Source organism: Diplotaxodon limnothrissa, linkage group LG5 (assembly GCF_057381915.1).
Source record: "Diplotaxodon limnothrissa isolate DT_005_m linkage group LG5, D_limnothrissa_male_GT1.1, whole genome shotgun sequence".
NCBI lineage: Eukaryota > Metazoa > Chordata > Actinopteri > Cichliformes > Cichlidae > Diplotaxodon > Diplotaxodon limnothrissa.
The window spans coordinates 33,349,361-33,370,900 of record NC_140600.1 but is presented as its reverse complement, the minus strand read 5'-3'; the positions used below and the strand labels follow the sequence as shown (position 1 = coordinate 33,370,900).

General features: G+C 39.7%; 1 protein-coding gene across 1 annotated transcript in view; it reads left to right on the top strand.

Annotated features, from left to right (window-relative positions):
• The window catches only part of anks1ab (ankyrin repeat and sterile alpha motif domain containing 1Ab), a 49,848-nt gene that overhangs the window by 1,408 nt on the left and 26,900 nt on the right, over window positions 1–21,540 (top strand). Inside the window, exon 2 of the mRNA XM_085353438.1 lies at window positions 21,463–21,535. Coding sequence (XP_085209564.1) covers window positions 21,463–21,535 — 73 coding nt within the window. The remainder of the gene's footprint in view (window positions 1–21,462; window positions 21,536–21,540) is intronic.

The following is a 21,540-nucleotide window of genomic DNA, read 5'->3' as shown; positions in this document are numbered from 1 at the left end:
GATTATCAGATTAAGTTTTGGCATAGTGCCATATGTCATCAAACCCAGCTGATATCTTGGCTAGCAAATGGTTTAAGTCGAACTGAAATGGCTCTTAAGAAAAGGCTTTAGTTGTCTGCAATTTATTTGGGGCACTCAGTTCTTCCTGCTTGCATGAATTTTTTGCTATCAGTGCTTAAGCAAAAGCTATTGGCTCCACTGATAATTACAACTTGACCGATTCGTTTCTTAAAAATCAATCTTTTTATGCAAAACAGAAGAGAAACTACAATTGGGCAGCCAAATGAGCAATACGAAACCCTTTATTTTGTGGATACTCTTTCATTACATCCACTAAGACTTTATATAAAAGATGGATCTAAAAAGTCACTGTAATGCAAATGTGCATTCCTTAATGTCCAGCAGGGATGAATGGTTGCAAAACAAGGTCACATTATACACATGTCTTTGAGGAAACACTGCTTCTGCTCTTTTACTCAATTTTATTTTTATTTACTCATTTGCTAGCTTCAAGTGTTATTGAATACATCATCATGCTCAAGTTGTAACTTGTGGGTCCAAAAAGAAGGTAAAGCAGGATATAGTATCCTGTAACTGTTAGATCTCGCTTGTTACATCCAGTTTAAAGCCCATAGATCAGCTAATGTTTCACAACAGGACTTCACTTAACATTGGGTCACATTGTGCTCACTACATCCATCTTTTATATTCAGTCTGTCATCCATTATTTTTGGTTAGGCTGGGACTATTCCAAAGTCCAGCATCTGAAGACACTGCTGTCAGGTTACAGTTATCCAAAAAGAAAGTTTTCCTCACATTCTGCTCTCTGTGATTGTAAACCAATGCCTGTGATTCTTGTTTTCCATATATTATCAGTTGTAAGTAAATCTAACACAAAACAAAGTAAAATTCATTTTTAAGATTTTAGAATTTGTAACGTGCACCAGAAGGACAGCACTTTTTAGTTTCTTTTAGATTTCACTGATTTCATAATTTTATATATCTAATTATTTAAGATTGCAAATTCAAAGAAGACTTATGTTTGTATGTATGACTTTTAAATGACAATTAAATACAAAATGCCTTCCCTTGATGTCAATGATGGCCCTACAGGCTCCAGAAATCACGACTGCTTCCTAAAAGTTTAAAAGCCTTTACTGTTATTTTAAGTGTATGTATACTGACTGCACTGGAAAGTGCCATATGCCTGTTGGGGAAATCAGTTTTCTTTTCATTTTTTCTTCTATATTTGTAATTAATTTACAGCACTTTAAGCTTTTCTTAAAGAATGCTCAGAGTGAGTTGTTACAGTAAACGTTGCCTAAATCTGTCTCACTGTGACCATCAGTAAGACAGCTGACTTGTTTGTCCTTTTCTTGACTCAGTTTCGAGCCTGTTTGGACTTGATTCAATTTTAAAAGATTTATCTTAAACTAATCTTGCCTCATGTTTTAATGAAAGCATTTTAAAAAAATATGTTCACATTAAAAACGTATGGTTTGTACCATATGTTACAACAAGGGCTGCAATGAAGCAGTTTAGGGGTCCGAGACATCTTGAACTTGGATCTCTCTCTTTGTCAGCCCTGCATGCCCTGTGCCTGTTCTCCACTCCACCCCTGTTCTCTGACAGGCCTGTTTACCCAGGCTATGTTGGGTGGGGTGTCCTGTTCTCAAGGGCATCCTGTTTTGCAGCTGTCCTGGAGTGTCTGTTTCTCTTCCACATGTCAAGGGATTTGTTTGGGTTGGGGATATGGGTGTGGGTGAGGCTCAGGGCAAAAGTTAAATCAGTTTGTGCATACATGTGTTTATATACACTATGTGTATATATACAATAGCACCAACACTTAGGGAGACTTACACCACATTTTTATTGCATTAGCAAATAAAAAACAGCTATCAAAGGCATTACATTAAGCACAAAATGTTTGTTATGCTTAAGTTCAAATAAGGACAAAAAAGTACTTGGATGCTCTCTGTTAGCATCAAAGTCATAATATTTTAGTCTTTGCTTTCTGTGTTTTTACTTGTAGATCAGCTTGACAGCTTTCTGTTAATAGCTATGGTGAAGTTTTTCCATCATGTTTCAGTCAGGAAAGCTTTCAGTTCATGCAGACAAGCATGTCAACAAGCTGGCTTTTTTCTCTCCCTTAGGTGCTCTAAGGACTCTTTAAGAGTCTCTTTTGAGTCATCATCTTGATAAAAAAAAAAAAAGAAGAAGCTTATTTTGGTTGCTGCCCTTAAAATGCAGAGTTCATGATTCCTTCAGTGAATAGATACAAGTTCACCTGAACACTGCCTCAAACCTGCATGCATCCACCACCTTGCTTTGTCATAATGTGCCAAAGCAAGGTGGCCTGACTGAAGATTCCCCCCCTGGCTTTCTCCATACCAGCTTTCTAGCATTAGATCCTTGTAGGTTGAATTTAAAACCATCCAAAAATAACACAAGTTTTAAAAAGCCTTACTGTGCATGTTCTTTTGCAAATTTAATCCTTGCTGCCTTATTCTTTAGGCCTACAAACGGTTTCTGTCATATCACTCTCCCTCTGTGCTTGCTCTTTCTACTCAAATGGCCTGTGAGCTGAATTTGTCTTGTTATTCCTGTTGATGCGTGATATGATTCTTGTGTTTACCAAATTTGCAGTTGCTAGGCAAAGATCTTTTATAGTAAATGTACAAAACCAATGACCCTATGAAATTGCCTTATGGATCTTTCTGAAAGTCTGCTGATCCAATTATTGAGCCAATGTATGTCATAATGCAATCAACCACCACATTAAACATGAAAACATCAATGCAACGTACCAGGCCTAGAGGGGGACTGGGCTTCAGGTCATATAAATAAAATCACTTTTGTGGCAGTACATGCACACAAAGAAAGCCAAACTGTGTACACATACTGGCATTCAGATGATCTCATTAAAAAAAGAAACCTGATACATTTAAAACATTATTATATCTGGTATGTTATATAATTATAAAGCATTTTTTGTTCTCCTTTATTGTGAAAAGACTTGTTATTCTATGAAAGTTTTATTTAAACAAAGGCAGGCATTAGTTTTTGTGATGAGAAAGCTTTCCTTTCTGATACTGTGGATCAAAAATCTTCAGATTAGCCATTAGTTCAGCACTTAACGTTGTTGGTGTAGAGAGTGATACTACTGTGTAATGCTTTGACGCATACAAATCCTTGTGGATTTGTCTGTAGTGTGATTAAACTAAGCTTTAATTAAGGAAAATACTCAGCAGAAAACCTCAGAGCCCTGAAATGGCAGACATCTGCAGGGTGAGTGGTGCTGCTGCATCTGTTGTTTCACATTTATGACATGAATCATAATGTCCTGTGCTTGTCCTGTCAGCTGTTGCTCGATTACTAAATGATATTGCTGACATGTGCCTAGGACTTGCACCCTTCATCAGAATTTCTGCCTAAAGTAAGATTGTTTTGACTCCATATAATTTTATTTTATTGAAAATTCATAAAACAGATGAACAATTACATTTCCTGCATCCTTCATATTTTTGTAATTGTCCCAAATTCAGTTTAAATATGTAAACTGTATTAGTCGATATACCTTGGTTGTAAAGTTGTTTTATTTCCTTTCTGTCAAACACAATAACCACAGGTGAGGGTTTTTTTTCAATGTTTAGAACAGGTTTCATGACTTTGTAATGAAGTATTTCCTTTTGATTTTCTAAAATATTTTTCCTTTGTGAATTTGACTCTGTTAGCCACTTCTCCATTTTAGTTCTTTCCCACTACAAATAAGCTGTAAGACCAGGAAATGCTGCCTGCTTCACTGTCACTCTGGAAAGCTGAGGAATATAACAGCCGGGTGTTCTGAGAAACTGTCCTACTTTGGCAAATTGTAGGCTACCTGTAGGCAAATTTGACTTCTGACAAACCCTAACCATAACCATAACAAATATTCACAATAGCTTAAAAAAATGAAGTAAATTTGGGTTTTGTGTTGTGCGCATATGCAGAGCATGCGCAGAAACAAGGGGTAGGATAGTTTGTAAGGTAGGATGGATTCCCTCACCTAGTGGGGGTGAGGGGTCATAGTTTGGTCCCGCCTTCACTGTTGTGATTGGTGTGGGGGTAGGGACAGGCTTAGGGAGTCGGGGGGTTCCCCGGAGGCATCTTCCTTGGGGGGCTCAACCCGGGGTAGCGGTCATGTCCGGTTAGGGGCTCTGTTGGTTCTCAGGTGACTGTTTCCTCGTGGCTGCGTGCAGCGGGGCTAGGGGAGGGTCTGTGCTGACGGACGTGGGTTACTGACCTGGTAGCCTGGCTGTCCCTGGGTGGGTCCGGGATGGGCGTGAGGTTCTGGGGGCGCTCCGTCTCTGGGCTGGGGCCCTGGCCAGGCCTCGGGGGCTTGGGTCCTGGTTGGTGTGTTGCCAGGGTTGTGGGCGGGTGGGTGCATGGGGGCCCAGGTGCCGCCGGTGCGTCGAGCCACCTGGGGGGCACTTCAACTGGTGGGGGAGATTGTCACATCTTGCAGGAGCTTTCCTCTCTTCAGGAACTCTCTCTGCAGGAGGGGGAGATACAGGAGAGGTGGAGGAAGATCTCAGCCTGGGCATCTATTGTCTCATGTAGTCTGGAAGATGAGTGGATGGTGGGGTGGGTGCAATTTTCTCTGTGGTGGGGTTGGGTGGACTGTCCCGGGCCCTGTGGGGCCGGGAGGCGCTGCTGCACTGGGCCCCGGTCTGGATGGGCCTGGGCCCCCTTTCCCTGGCGGGTCGCGGAATATGGGGGTGCCTACTGGGAGGGGTCACTTGCCCCTCCCTTCCTTCCCTCCCCATCTCCAGCTGCCTCCCTCTTCCTGCTCCACCACAACCACCCACACATGCAGGGCCTTGGAGTAGGGGTATGTCACCAGGGTGCAGAGGAGGCTACCCCCCCCCCCCCCCCCCATTCTCTGCGGCCTGCTGGAGTGGGGGGGCTAGGAGGAGGAGTTGGACGTCCGACTGCGGTCTGGAGTGTGGGGCCTCCCTGCTGCTGCGGAGTCGGGGCGGTCTGCCTCTCCCCACCGCAGGGAAAAGGGTAACACCACCTGGGTCTGGGTGCAGTTCCCCCCTCCAGGGGCAAGGGTACCTAGACCCGGTTTGTAGAGTACGCTTGGGGAGTGTGATCGTGTGTACAGCGTCTCTTTATGTCTGTCTCCACGTTGGTTGAGTGTGGAGTAAGTGCATATGAGAGCATGAGGGTGGGAATGGATGTTTGTATCTGTGTGTGCCTGTATGTCTGTGTCTATATGTCAGGTTGGGTATCAGACGCCACCTCTCTGGGGACATCTCAGGCCCTCCAAGGTTTGGAGGCCTATCTCCCCCTACCACCACTTCCCCTGCCAGTGGCGGACTCCCTCAGACATCGGTGCGTTGGTGGTTCTTTGTGTCTGGGGATGGGCGTCCAGGTACACACCGGCTCACTCCTTGGCGGCCGCTTATCGGGGCCTGGAGCCTGGGGCTCGGTCGGGCCACTTCGGAGGTGGGGTGCCCCCGGCCTCTCGGCCTGGGGCTCGGTCACTCAGGCACAGCTGGCTGCCGGCGGAGCTCACGGGCGCGTCACTGCAACTCCCCCTGGCTTCTGCTCCGCGGCTGCTGAGTGAGCCCTCATCTGGGACTCTCCTCAGCTCTTTCTGGGACAGTGGCGCGGCTGCCCCTCTGTTGGTCTTCCTTGGTCTCTTGTGTTCTGGGGGCCTCTGGATGTCTGGAGCCTGGATCTCCTCCATACCTGCTTCATGCCCTGGAGGACGGGGCTGTGGCTCCCCACACCCTCTAGCAGATCATTACATGAAGGAACCTTTTAAAAAAAACAAGCGCGTCCATGCTCACAGGTGTACACACGGGTGATCACACCCACAAACTACACCCTTTTTGGCTTCTACCTCAAAGCACACTGTGTTCTGTTGATCTTATGTGCTGCACAATAATGTTTAATATTTAGTATTTACTGTCATATTCCCATATATCATTGTGATGTTGTTTATTCTATTACTCTTGTTCTCTTCTGCTTGTTTTCTTTTTTCTTTCTCAACAGGTGATCCAGGTGATCGATATATGCATTTTTTCCCTTTTTTTTCCTGCCCATTCTGTTGGTTTTTGTTTTTTGCCAAAAATAAATAAATAAAATAAATAAAATAAATAAATAAATAAAAAGACTTAATTAACAAAAAAAAAAAAGAAAAGAAAAAAAAAGGATGGATTCCCAGGACACCGGCATTAACTTCAACACCACTGATGACAGCAAAGTTTGAACTACTTCTGATTTGTGGTGTCTTGTAAAACAAAATTCAAGTTCAAATTTGGTTTTAATTGTTTGTGTAAAACAAAATTACTTATGCATACATATCTAGGTTAAATCTTACAGCCCAAATTAGCTAAACTAGTAGCTAGCTAGCTTAAAACAGGTGCAGCTGAAGTTTGCTAACATTAAAAAACAAAATGTCTCATAAATCAAATAAAATTGTAGCAAGTGTTAATATTTTATGGTAAGGGTTATGGTAATTATTATTAATTGAGAATAATTTAAATGGCTTGTAAGTGGTGATATTTATTTTAAAACCTGATTTACACTTTTTTTTCAAGCACAACTATATGTTTTATGAACATCCCACCAAATCTAAATATTCCAGTACATGATTTTATGTCAGCATCCTGCACTATTTTCGTTTGAATGTATATTTTAATTATACAGGAACAAGCAAGTTTTTTCTTCTTTCTTTGAGGATAGGGAAAAAAGCACTAGCCTGTTAATAAAAAAAAAAAAAAGATTATCTGTCAGTGATGTGATTTGAGCGTCTACGTTAAGCTTCAAAAATGCATCTTAGACTACATCTTGCAGGCCTTAATAACATTTATTAATAACTACTCAAAGATAAACTACTATCCAGTTTTACCATTACTGTTCCTGTAAAATTAAACAACATTTTTAAATTGGTTTGATGGTTATTATCAGTAGCAGGCATTTAGCAAATTTCTCCCAGTAAACTGACTACTTTCACCTTTTACTACTTTTACATGTGGATTTAGTTGTGAATTTCTCCTTTTCCCTTTTTGACATAATGCTACAAATAACTTCAATTATAAAGTAATTTTCACTTCAGTCATCTTAATGTCGTTAAGGTGATTGGCATCGTCAGTACATGTGTTGAACGCTCAAAAGCCAAAGGTTAAGCAGCCACATATTGCAGATGCTTAATTGGGTTCATTTCTGCATGTACTCAAAGTTTCCCAGTGGTATTTCTGGGGTTTCAAATTATTCTGTGGTTATAAATCACACAAGCTGATGTGGCCCTCCAATATATTTTTATCTTGTTAATTTCGTTCTGTTAAATATTCACATGCTTTATGCATGTCATAAAAAAAATGAAAAGGGCACAAAAATATCTTAATGTTGTAGATTACAGCTGGTGCCAAGTTTTTTACAGTATGTGCAAGCTGGTTCATAATTTATACAGCGAGCTACAGCAGAGTGAACACATTCCAAGATCTGGTTTGACAGATGTGGTACATTAATATGAGAGTAATGGTGTTTTCAGGGGGCTTGGTGGGGTGAGGCACAGTCCTGCTTCTGATGCCGTGTTGTCTGTAACATTTCACAACAGGTGTATCAGAAGCAGGAGACTGCTTCCACACTGCTTCCAAACTGCTTTTAATGCAGTTTTTGCACATGTGCAAGAGCTGAAACTATAATTCCTTTCAAAAATGGGAGTTTAAAATTTTGAAAATAGAAATTTCAGATTGTACATTTTAAGATGTCCCAAACTGTCGAGCCTAATCAGCATCCTCTCCTATTACCTGATTCCACTCTTTCCAGGCCTCCTCTAGCATTAAGATCACCACAAAAACTGTGACCTATGATCTTCATGGCATGAGTTCAACTCCATTAGCAGGTCCATGTAGCATAGTTTTAATTATAAAACTGCACCAATTTAACATCTATGATTTAGAGTAACAGAAAAAAAAACATATTAGCACCCTTTTGTATGTTTTCTGGTATTTCACTGGAGAAATCTGCATTTGCATAAAAGTGAACACCCTTTTTTCAAATTTGGTTGATTTTGTGACTTGGCACAGATATTTATTTGGAGGGTTTTTTTGACAAGCAGGATTGAATAAAACTTTATTATGAAAGTTACATTTAAGTGGCCCTTAAATTTATTGCAATGTGAGCTCAACCTAAGCTAGCAGCTTTCACAATAAATCTTAAAATATTTCTTCCTCAAAAGAATTTTAGAATCTTGTGAAAAAATAGTTTCAAACCTGTTCAATATAACTATATTTACATCATATGGATTCTTAAATGATACTTGAAAAGATGAATAAGCTGAACCATAAAGGCATTCTTGACTTTACTGTTACTATTCTCGCAGGCTTTATTTATGCTGTGTGGTTTCAGAGCTGTCAAATAAAATCCGGTGGATAGAATTATGTGTTGCTGGTCTTGTATACTGTGGAGCTGCTGGGCCATCTGTCTTTATTGACAGTGATACTGAGGCGCTAATCCTGTTTCCAGACAAGGGACAGTGAAGCAGGCAGCCTTTCTAAGTAGTCTTTTTAGTATTTCTATATTCAGCCATCTATTTCTTTGTCTTTTCTGTTCTGGATTTGCAGCCATCATTTATGCGCATTCAGACTCTGGCTCAGTGAACAATAATGCTCTCTAAAGGGCATTGTTTAGGATCATTTCACATTATCTCAAACATGTTAGCTAGTATGTAGTTTGTGGAATTTAAATGCCTACTGTTGTTACAAAACTAGCTGAACTGCAAATATTTGTATATTGTAGCATTTTTATACTTTTTTGTGTTCTTGCTGCACAGAAAAAGGGAAATTAAGAAAGGATGGTGCTGATCAAGTGTGTGACACTTGCCAAGCTTAGCTTGTCATCGGGTCTTTAATATAGCTTATACCTCTTCAGCAATGGCCCCATCTGATCAATCACAGTCATGAACAGTGTTGGTCAAGTTACTTGAAAAAAGTAATCAGTAACTAATTACTGATTACTTCCCCAAAAAAGTAATCCCGTTACTTTACTGATTACTTATTTTCAAAAGTAATTAGTTATTTAGTTACTTAGTTACTTTTTAAAAACACGATTTACAACCTGAATAGGTGATAAAGTGATAGATCTTTCAGCCCAATTCTACTTTTTCTACATAATCCATCATACAAAATGTAATCAAATGGAAAGGTCCCTTTTTAAAACTTGTTTTATTAGTTTTAATCTTTTAACTTTATGCATCAAGCAAAAATTTAATTATATGCAACATTCTCTGACTGGAAGAGATTTGTTTAATATTTAAACCTATTTTCTGCACATTCCGGCACATAATTTTTCTTTTTTGTGTGTGTTTACACTCACTCTTTCAAATAGATGCAAGTAAAACACAGCAGAAAATAAATAAAATCAAAGTCTCAGCGGTCCTTTTGCTCTATTTTCACCTGTAAAGCAGGAGCAGGGTAGGCGGAGGTTTACCCTGGTGCAGGTGTGCCGCATAGGTCAGTTGAAGAATCCGCGAGTTTCTCTGTGAATTTCCCATTACGTCGTTGCGCACTCGGTGCTTGTTTGGAAGTTTGGGGGGGGGTTTTTCGCTGTAAAAAGAAGTTTTCTTCCCACGCACAACGGATGCTAATGTTTTTGTCACGTTTTATGGAATCAAACTTAAAGGAAGGTCAGTACTTCCACGCTTTAAACGCTGCACGCTCATACTCTCTCCCGGACTCCATATATTATCCACTGTTGATTTTTTTTTTTTGAATACGTTTTATTGACAAAGCACAAAATACAGATATACAAATACAAAATAGCAAACACAATGTCAGGGGGTTCGTATAAAAAAGCAAAATAGACACAGTCTATTATAGAATCACATGATATTGAACAGGGAACATAGGTTTATGGTTTTGACAGCTTTTTGATTGAGAATGTTGTATGGTTTTAACATATTGTTTGGTTTCATTTAAAAAGCACCGAAAGGATGGTTTTTTGCTTTAGATTATCCACTGTTGATCTGCAGACAGCTGTTGTCACAAATGTCGCACTTGTTTACGTCACTGTCATGAGACATTCTTGCAAAAAAATCACGGTTTTAGTAAGGCAGTAACGCAGCGTTCCTACGGGAAAGTAACGGTAATCTAATTACCGTTTTTGCAATAGTAATCCCTTACTTTACTCGTTACTTGAAAAGTAATTGGATTACAGTAACGCGTTACAAGTAACAAGTATTCAATCAATCAATCAAATCAGTTTTATATTTCTATAAGCCTCAATATATAACCCGTTAAAAGTAACGCGTTACTGCCCATCTCTGGTCATGAATAAGTCTGCTTACAACAGACTGATGCATGCTACAAAGAAAGGTAAATCTAGAATGTTAGAAAAATATGAATATGTTAAATATGTAGAGCCAGCAAGTATTAGTGGTGTTTGTGTGTATAATTGAAATAGTGCTGTACAGTAGTTATTAATGTGTGTGTGTGTGTGTGTGTGTGTGTGTGTGTGTGTGTGTGTGTGTGTGTGTGTGTGTGTGTGTGCTTTACTATTTTGGCAAGTGAAAATGTGCTACTATATTAATGATTTTTGCCTTTTTGAGCCAGACAAAACCAAAAAATATAACTGTAAGTTAACAGACTGCTCTGTCAGTAAGACATACCACTTGCACAGGGAAAATATGATAGATTATAATTGTTATTCAGTTAAATTGATGCTCAGTTTGAGTTTTTATTCTTTCTTCTGCAGCGCTGGTGGTGTTTGATGGTCTCAGACCAAGTAAAGAGTATGTGTAAAAATAGAAAATGCAGGCTTAGTCTAATTTAGACTAATTAATTTAGGCAAATTTAGGGTCAACAAGTAAAAATAGGGTTCCTGTTTTAGGGTTATATATTGAGGCTTATAGAAATATAAAACTGATTTGATTGATTGATTGATTGATTGAATGAACAGGAAAAAAAGGATTTTAAGGAATTAATTAAGGATTAAAGTTGAATTTTTATTTATTACTGATGTTTAGCAAAGATAGACAAAGATTTTAGACGTTCAAAAGAAATGTGAGACTCATTCTTGGTATCTATGAGAGGTCAGAGGGATGTCGCAGGACTGTTGACACTATTTTCTAGAGAACTGATTGGTCAGAAGGTGATGATTTTGCAGCTTTTTGTTCTCTTTTCTTAAATATAACCTGCTCTAGACCGGCTTTTTTAATCATGCTTTTAAATCTAAGCCCTTTTCGTGGGACATTTTTTTAAGGGACATAAAACATAGTAAATACACACATCTATACTGTGATAAAGATGCAGTATGTCTGCCAGCACAAAACTGGAGCTGCCTTAGCTGTTTGCTGACTTGTACTTCCCACTTTGCCTGTTGATTGGTTTTTTTGGTGGAAGGGACAGGACAACCGAATAGAATATTAATTGTCACTTTGTGCATTTGACATGTTGCGTTTGTAATAATTTCAATTAAATATAGATTTTAAATGTTTTGAAATTAATTAATTGCATTCTGTTTTTATTTATGTTTGACACAGTGTCCCCAGACAAGCAGGTCCAACAGCAACTAAACCCTCTGTAATTTTTGCCGCTAGCTGAAGTTGGGGAATTTTCCATTTTTATTGTATAAACATTAAAATATTCCATCTCCTGGTTTCCAGCAGTACTTGAGGGTCTAGAATCTCTTGGAATGTCATCACACGTGTATTTATTTCTCATCTTGTGTGCACTAAAGCACCCATGATGAGAGTTAGTATCTAAAGACTGTAGAGTAACACTCACTCAGGCTGACTACCCCAGGATAAAATTGTCCAAACCCTGGCAAATAACAGGCCTGTCTTAAAGATAACAGGCTCAGTCACCAGCATGTTAAAGTGCCATTGATTTAAGTCAGCAATGTGTTATTTGTATTGATTTGTCAGTGATATAAAGGATACACAATACATCCCAGGCTGTAAAGCAACACAACTGAGTTATTGTTACAGTTCTGATAACTGACTTTCTGCTGATGATAAAATGTAGGCTGTTGCAGAGGTGTGGTCCCTGGGTTTCGGCACCACTTGTAAAATGCACTTCACGCACACGCAGTTTGATATAGCGAGATATCACGTTTATTTCTGACTATGCTTTTTGTGACAGTTCACAGTCTGGTCAGCTCCGGTCTCAGCTGTTTCAAGCTTCTCTCCTCTCGTGTCCCGTCTCACTAAAAAAGGGGAAAAACTGTCATCAGACCAAACGCCACCAGCTGTGTTCTCACCTGCCTTCCCAGCACCGCCCCGTTGAGCTCACTGCACCACCCCTCCCCTGCAGCCAAGCCAGGGACCACACCTTCTCCACATAGGCAAACCTGATTTCTAACGTGATTTTTGTGTTTCTTTTCCTGCGTGCAAAACGTCTCACTCACGAGTAAAGCAGCACCAAGAGATCAAAAATGACTTGATGTTATGTCTTCCTAATTAGCTCACTTGAGTTGAGCATCATCCTCTGTAGTTAAAGCGCTGCTCCTTCCATATTTACAGCAGTTTTACTGTCCTCTTATATGAATAAACATCATATCACCTGGTTTCTAATTAAATAGCTTTGTAAGTGTCTTAAATAAACTTGCAGATGGGAGCAGGTAAAAAGTTGCTTTTCTTTGAAAGGATACTTTTGGCCTTTTACCAGCAGAGGTCTTGATTCTGATTACAGTAAGGGGCATTGTTCTTGTAACGACAGCAATGCCTCTTTGCTGTTTGCTGTGTCTGAGGGGCGAGGCTCCAGTTCCACCATAAACTACAACATCATCCCCACTGCTGCTGTGTTGTAAACCTTTTTGTTGAGAAAAACCAACCAGCTTGAGTGGAGTATATTACATTTTATTCACACCTATGCTTCTAAATACATTTTGCAGTATGCACACATCTAATTTTAGATGCATGCAAGAAAAATCCTCATGCTGTTGTGCCTTCCTCCTTAGTTTTCCGTGCAGCTAAGAACAGCCTCTTTATCTCAGTATCCCCAACTGCTTCCTTTAAAATGAAAATAGGCTACAGACAACAGGAAAATAAAAATTGCAAAGCATTTCTTAGTACTGTTATTGACAGAAAGCAATCATTGGCCTGAATGGGGAGAAAAATTGGGCAATCAAGTTGCCTGATATACTTTTTTACCCACAGTTGGTTGAGAATTGTCAAACAAACGTCTCTAAACCAACAAAACCTGCCTTTATATCACCCACACAGAGTGGGGGTGAGTTAAGGAGTTAAATTATTTAATCACCTTGGATTTGTGTTCAAGTCTTAATCTCCTAAATTAGATCAAGACCAGTCCTCCAAAAATTTGGTCTCTGAGACAAAGTGGAGAAAAACATTGTTGTGGCAAGTGTAATTCAAAAAATGTTGATCTTAACTTGTCCTTTTGGTCAATAATTAGGATTTAAAACCTCTTCAGAAAAAAGCTTGTTTCAAGATTGAGAGGAATAAGTCATGATATCTGGAGGTGTTACAGAGTAAGTGCCAAGGACTGAAGGAGTGATCACAGGAATTCAGCAGGGCAGTTGATTGCATTGGAAAGAAGCAAAATTATTTCACCTTTACCATCAGATCTTTTTCATTGAAGCACTCGAGCATGAAAAGGTGGCACAGAGTGGATAATTTTTTGCAATATGTGCATGAACTGAGGAGCGGCTTAAACTGTATTAACATCTAAATCACTTCAGGATTTAGTGCTATCATTCAGCTGAGCACCGATTTTTATGATACAGCCCACTCAAACCTCCAAGTGCTTCATAACAGCATTATCAGTAGCATTTCAGTGTGAATACATCTACTTGATCATATCCCTTCTGACTCCCAGACATTTTCTAGAAAATACGGTATGAGTTAAACTTAATACCATTGAGAAAAGGCTGGGTTAACTTCACCTTTCAGATATAATACTTAAGGAAAAAGCAGTGCTTAACTGGATTCAGAGAACAAACTGTGACTTTATAAATTGTTATTTTATACCTATTTGGTTAGGTTGATGCACGCTAGTTATACTGCTGTATTAGGCCAACAGAGCACTGCTTCCAAACTCCAGCATTACTTCAGGTCCCTGGAGTCAAAGCCTTTATCTTTATCAGGCTGGGTTCAGGTGTCAGACACTGTGTCTATTATACATATTAGAATTCAAATATATAACTTTTTGATAAAGCTAGTAATTGACCTATTCCTTAGTTATGCTGCTGTAGGCTTAAGCTGCAGGCAGATCTCCCATAATGCACCGAGCACCTTTCCTCTCTTCCACTCCCCATGTATTTGTACACCGTTACTGCATGCAATTAGCTTTGTGTCTTCTCTCTCTTGTAGTTTGCGCTTTGTTCTGTGATTTGTTTGTTGTGTTTCTTCCTTCACCCCAGCCGGTCGTGGCAGATGGCTGCCCTCCCTTACCCTGGTTCTGCCGGAGGTTTCTTCCTGTTAAAATAGAGCTTTGTTTTTTTCTTTTCAGTAATGCAAAGCCCTTACTTCTAGGCTATTGTTGGGTTTCTGTGTCTCATGTTATGGTGCCTTTACCTTATACTATATAAAGCATCTTGAGATTGGTTTTTTTTAATAATTAATTTTTTTGTGATTGGACACTGTATAAATAAACTGAATTAAAGTAGGTTTTGCTTTGTGTTGATGCAGAAAGTCTGTGAGGTGTGTCTTAATATGAGTTAGATTGGTGTTACACTGAGTGATAGAACAGCCTGCTGCTGGTTATCTTGGCATTAAACCTACAAACAGGTTTAATTGGCTATATTAGTTTTGTCTAAAACCAACAAAATATTCCATCGAGCAACTGTTATGCTTATTTTTATCACCAATTAATATATTATATAATAAAATCAGATATTTTATTCATGCAAAAACCAAAGTTTGGAAATAGAGACTATGTGTTTTGGCTGTTGGTGATTTCGTTGCTGACTTCTTGGGAGCTGTTCCTGGGAGTGTTCATTTTCTGTATGGAGTCGAGATTTAACAATTACTGAGAATTTGAGGTGCTGGTGGGCAGATTTTGTGGACTTTAGACAGAGCGAGGCTTATTTGTTCCCTGTGTCCCACCTTTATTCTAACCTGAAGAAGCCAAATTGTAGGTATAACTTCATATTTTGTGTGCAGATTTGAGCGTTTTATTGATCCTCTCTTCTAACTCACGGCAAGAAAGCCAACAAGCACATTTTCCCAAATGTAGAACTATTGCTTTAATTTTTCTTGTGGTGTAAAGATTCCTCTGTAACATCAGTCTTTCGTTACCACCATTTTTAGCTTTGGCTTAGGGATAAAGTAGACTTACTTGTTAGTGGATAAGTACATTTGGTACAGTTCACATGGTAACTGTTTCGTGAGAAATACCTTCAATATACATTACAGTGCAAAACATTTTGGGCACCAGGTAAGGGTACAAACAGTAAACACAGAGCCAGAATAAAAGCCAAGGAATAAAGCCCTGATTTTATGGCGCCTAAGTGTGGGAAGAAGAGATAGGACGAACTATGGCAAGCACTCCAAGATATTGGGGACATCCTACTCGCTCTATAAAACTATGTAAAAGTGTACCTGGGAGAATTAATGCAGTTTTAAAAGCAACAGATGGACTTTATATGAACTTAATCGACAAACTATTCATGCCTTTGTTTTTGAAAGCAAGCTTTACTTCTGGTGGGTGCAATGTTTGCACAGTTCTGTGTGTTTTAACGTATATGATGGCAACTTTCTCTTTTTGAAATCACATAAAATACCCTAAAGGTTTTTTGCAACTATTGTTTGGGGAATTGTATGCACCGGATGAGGCCATATGCACATGAAGACATTTCAGCACTTTAGTTATTACGTAATTAATTTCCTCAGAAGCAGCATTTTTTGGTGACGGGTCTTAATAAAGGTGCACTTAAGCTTAGATGTAATGCACTCCTGATGAGTGTGTCTATGTGATATAGAATGTAACTGGGTTAATTCATAAAGTAATGTGCGGTCTGTATTGCTGGAGGCATATGCTGTGTGTCCCACGTGCCTGACTTCCAAATGAATCAAGGCAATCCACAGTGTTGATGCCACTAGCAAAGTGCAAAGGGCTTTTTCAAACACTAAATATTACATCAAATAAGCCTGGCTGTGTCTCTGGTGTCACTAGTGGAAGCAGAATCAGTTTTTCAGGCTTGCAAAAATCTTCATGCTGATTATGAATAGACTACTCCAGTGTTTCTAAATATAGTCTCTAGCCTGATTCGCAATACTGTGTTCATACATTTTAAGGTGACCCCAGCCTGTTAATTGGCTTGCTTGAAGTTGTCAGAACTTGTAGCTGGATTTACACTTGTCTGTAATAGCTGAAGGATATTGAATGTTATTTTTGTAGTAGATTCTTTTATAACAGAGTGACTGGTACAGATCATTTGCCTTGTTGTTCTTGATGCATGACTATACACCTGGCCAGTGGTAGGGCTGCCACGATTAGTCGACTAGTCACGATAGTCGACGACTAATTTAATAGTCGACGCGTCGTTTGAAGCTTTGTAAGATCCCAAAAGACGCAGGAATAATAGCAGGATTTAAGAGTGTAATAACGGACTGAAACAGAAGATGGCAGCACTGCATGTACAAGGATGCCAGCTGCCGTTAAACCCCGAAGAAGAAGAAGCTGTGTCCCAGAATTCATAGCGCGGCCCAGCTCAGTTTCCAACAATGGCAGCAGCTAGTTAGTTTTAATATTACTCTTATTATTCTTTCTGAGTCATAAAATAAACGTTTAACGTGTTTTCAGGCGAGAATGTAGCTGTGTAAACTTCAAATATATGTTCAGTTTATCAAGACACCACATATTTTCAAAAGCGCTCCGACGTTTTCAGACGTCTGTTACCCACCAGCTCGATAGCGAGCCAGGGTTCAAGCCTCACTAGAGCCCGTGAGAACACCGGACTCTGGGCAAATCGTTTTCAAACCCACCGCCGTCTTTCGCTACTCAGGTTAAACATGAAATATAAGTCACTTAGATAACTTAAAATTGTTATTGTTTGGCTTTTTTCAGTATTTTATTTGTTCCTGAGTAAATCGGCTGAGTTTATTGAACTCCACCGCAACAATCTGCACATTTCATTAAAATTTAATAAACTTCCATCTTGTCTTTATTTTTAGTTAGCACATACCTTAAACACTTCAAGCTGTAAGCTAGTGATAGTTATATAAGAGCAGATGCATGCTGGTGCAATAAGTCTGTTTAACTACAATAGATGCATGAGCTGATTAGTCGACTAATTGCAAAAATAATCGGTGGACTAACAAAATAATCGTTTGTGGCAGCCCTAGATTACAGTGATTATTATTCATAGGAACGGGGAATAGGGTTGTAATAAATAAAATATAAGGATGTCCATTTGATGGCCCTGTAATGTACTGGCAGTCTGTCCAGGATGTACTTTTTCTTTTGTCCTCTGACCAGTGTCGCCAACTCCAGAGTAAGGAAAATCGCTATTGGCTGTCCTAAAAGTCGCTAGAAGTCGCTAAATTATGTCATCGCCTAATTTGCATAATTGGTCATGCTAATGTATTGTAACCTATGCAGTTGGAGAGAGAAATAACATCGAGGAAGAGAGATAAAGTCAGTAAAAACGTCTTAAATCCATTTATAATTTATATTTTTTGGCAATTATTGTTTTTTTAATGTCACAATTCCAAACCTGCTCCTTTATCCGGGCTTGGACCGTCAAAAGTGACCCGAAATAGGCACTCTGTTGAAGTTACTTTGTGTGTGTGTGTTTATAAGTATTTTAAAACCTTGTGGTCCACAAAACAACATAACAGTAAAAGAACTGACTGCGTTACAGTCAGTGCGGGAGCAGCGGCTTCGCTCATGCGCGATTCATTTGCAGTTTGGACGCATAGGTTTGAACGTCTCCTGCCCTGATAGCAGCTGGGGGTGAGCGCTTTGGCATGGGCGAGGTGCTCATGGCAGCACCCGCTGCTTATTGAGAGTAAGGGCGATATGCGTTTTCACGTCAAAAAGTCGTCATAAATAAGGCTCCAATAACACCAGAAGAAGTCGCCAGATTTGTCGCTAGTCGCTTTTTATAAAAAAAAAGTCGCAACACTGCCTGTGAAAGCTAAGATAGAACACATCCCGCCCACAGCCCTAGGTTGGAGAAGTAGTTAACAAAATGCAGAAGTAGACTAATAAAATTCACATCTATTTCATCTTTGGACGTCTATTTTTATTTTTTAAGCTTCAACCAAATTTCTTTAGCAGGTGAAGGCTCCAAATACACAGGTCTAGAAACCAGTTGGCGACCCAATGGCAAATCACTGGTCACTAGGAAAAATGTTTTTTCCCCGGCCATTTGGTGAGTGATTGTGCAAAATTAGCCTCACAGATTTGCTTTGATTGCTAGCAAATTTGCAAGGTTGTCTATAGTTTGTAATGAACCGACCCGTCAGCAAACAGATCAAACGTTTTCAAGTTTTACTTCCACTCAGCCAGTAGTATGCAAGTGTCTGCCGGCAAGTTGGTGTGGGTAAGTTGGTGTAAACTGTGGGTAACGGCAACAATCTGCTAGTGACCAATCACAATGAGGTGTTTGGTGCAAAACTTCCTTTGTAACTTTGTAACTCACCTACACATTTTTCCATAGCACCAGAGATTGTCAAGGTGTTGTCGACTGAGCGCTTAGCTTGGTGTTTAGGGTAGTTTAGGTAGTACCAAAACCATGACTGATTGAATAAAATTGATAGTGGACATAAGTGTATTTGGAACAACAGTAAGCTTCGGTTCAATAAGAAGCGATCATTAGAATGAACTGAACATGATTTATTGATGTACAAAATTCAATTTGAGGTATTTGGCGTTCAGACCCCGATGGCCTAGCACAGCAGAACATAATCCCAGCTGTGATAGGGATAAGGGCAGGACCCCCCCCCCAGAGTCTAGACGCTGGTGGTGGAGATGAAGATGGAGGCTTGAATGGAGCCTGAGTGATGAGAGGCGGTGATAGGGAGGAGGTGAGTTGCATGAAGGCGACTGCAAGGAAGAATAACAGATGCGCAGTGAGATTTAAAGTAGCCGAGTAAAGGCTGATCGGCCTGAAGGAGGCCAGCAGAAAACTGATTGGACTAGACATGTGATGTCATAATCAACTTGACAGCGTGGGAAAGTGGAATTGATGTAAAGCTTAGATTATCCGTCAACACCTGGGAAGCAGACAGATGGGTGACGACAGATCTTCCTTATTGAACTTACGCATAAGCTTCATTTAAATGTCAGTCTCATGAAGAGGATGTTTCAGAGCCATTTCAGCTTATTTCACCGGGCTAAAGTCCAAACTTTAGATATTTTTTTCTTTTTCACATTTCCTAAAATTGTAAAACTGCTAGATTAACATGCAAAAACAGATTTAATTTTATTAGTTTATTTTCTATGAATTTCAACTTGAAGATGTCAAACTGTTCCATTTTTGAATTATTGTGTTTAGTAACAATGCAATAGTCTCTCTCAGATAATTAAACTACTGATAAAAACAAGAAATCGCAGATAATCCACACAGGGTTATCACCTCTGGCTAAAGCTGGAAAAATCTCCAGCATCGCTAAGGCTGCAAATTTCACTAGCTGGCAGGCCAAGTTGCACCTCTAAACTACCTTTATGCCAGTGAAGATAAAAAAAAAACCACTTGGAAAGTCCTGCTATTCTTGATTGCGTCATTTCTTGACTGTTTTTGTGCACAGCTGGGATTCTCTGTCTCGAGTATATAGCAAATGCTGTGTTTCAAACTTTGGAGTGTAGAGTGTAAAGCTTGTTTATTATCATTTTTATGCAATGAAAAATGTAGAAAGTAATTCTATCTTGCCTTTCTCAGTGCTTCAATTTTTGACAAACTTTAAATCAAGTCTATGAAGTGCAATAATAAAATACTGGAGTTTTCTTCAACTGCTGAAATGTATATTCCTATATATCTGTGCATATTCATTTCTATTGGGATGAAAAAAAATAATGTTCATAGCTTGTGTCATGGTCCTGGGCCATGTTGGCCCAGTGTTCTTAGTTTCCTTGTATGTTTGTATTTTGTTCCTTGCTTAGGCCATGTTTTCTGAGTTGCCCTGTTGTGTTGTTCCCTAAGTGTTTTCCCTTCATGGCTTTTACCCCCTGTGTGCCCCTCTGTGTATCTGTGAGCCCTCGTCTCTCCTTATGTTTTATTCCATGTTTCCCCTGCCCATTATGTCTAAGTTCTCCCCGTGCTCTCTCTTCCCCCTGTGTGCCCTCTATGTATTTATGAGCCCTCGTCTCCCTTTGTGGTTGTTTCATGTTTTCCCAGCCCGTTATGTCTGTGTTTTCCCCGTGCTCTCTCTCCTCCTGTCTGAACCTCTGTGCACTTCCTGTTTACTTTGTGACTCTCACGCCCGTACATGTCATGTTCAGTTCACCCCGCCCTGTCTCGTTATGATTATCAGTGTCACCTGTGTTCCCCGTGTGTTCCCACTTTCCTCGTTAACCCTCTGTGTATTTCTGTCTGCGTCTCCCTCTGTTCAGCGTGACGTCGTCCCTCATGTTGTGTGGATCTTCCTGTGCCTTCCTGCGAATGTTAGTTTACTTTTTCCCAGTTAGTTCTGTATTTCCTGTATTCTGCCGTGCCAGCATTAAAGCTGTGTTCTTTAAGTTTATCCCCGTGTCTGTGAGTCTGCATCCTGGGTCCTTCTCCTGCCTGCCGCACAGCGATTCATGACAGCTTGTCTTCCTTGCCTTTCAAATATCAGCTGTGATACCTTTATCAGTCTCCAAAAGCATTTCACTAGAATCTGCACAAATGTTCTGTTACTCAGCAAAATAAACAAAAACAAACAACCTTAAAATATATTTTGGCTCTGGAAAATCAGAGTCCTCTTAAATAAACACGCTCAGCTCTAAGCCCCAGAACAACTCTTTTTTGAGTTGTTCTGTAATCTCCTGCATGCAGCATTGTGCACACTTAATCTTGCAGTAAGCTATTGCTTTATTCTCTGAAGCCTAAATAACACAGGTCTGAGGGGGCAATCAGTTACTCCCTGAAACAGTCAACAGCAGCTCTCATTCTCTTGGGGCTTAGTTTATGCATTTTGGACCTGGTTACAGAACTTCCTAGATATTCTTGCTTCACCTTAATCAACCGTCTGTGTTTTTGCTGAGTGAAGCATTAGTCATTGAATTGCTGTCCACGTTGGACTGTTGCTCGTAATCCATCAATGCAAAGTAGCCTGCCTTCTCTCCAACACTCCCAGCAGTAGCAGTGCACAGACCTAACTCTTCAGGCAGTCTCACTCCTTCCTGTTTTATAATTGGTTTGGCTCAGGTAGGATAAAGGAAGGTTGGATGTGTGTTTTACATTAATGCATTAAAGTCGATCCATTATGATGTGTTGCCTTCTGTTTTAAAGTCATGAGTTAATATGTCAGTCTCGGGTAAGGTAATTTTTCACCAGTGTTTCACGTTTATTTCTCTTCAACAGATTGAGAAGATCATGAACTTAATTGGAGCAGGAATTGAAACATCCAAAAACAAGCAGCCCATACCAAGTTCAGGTAAT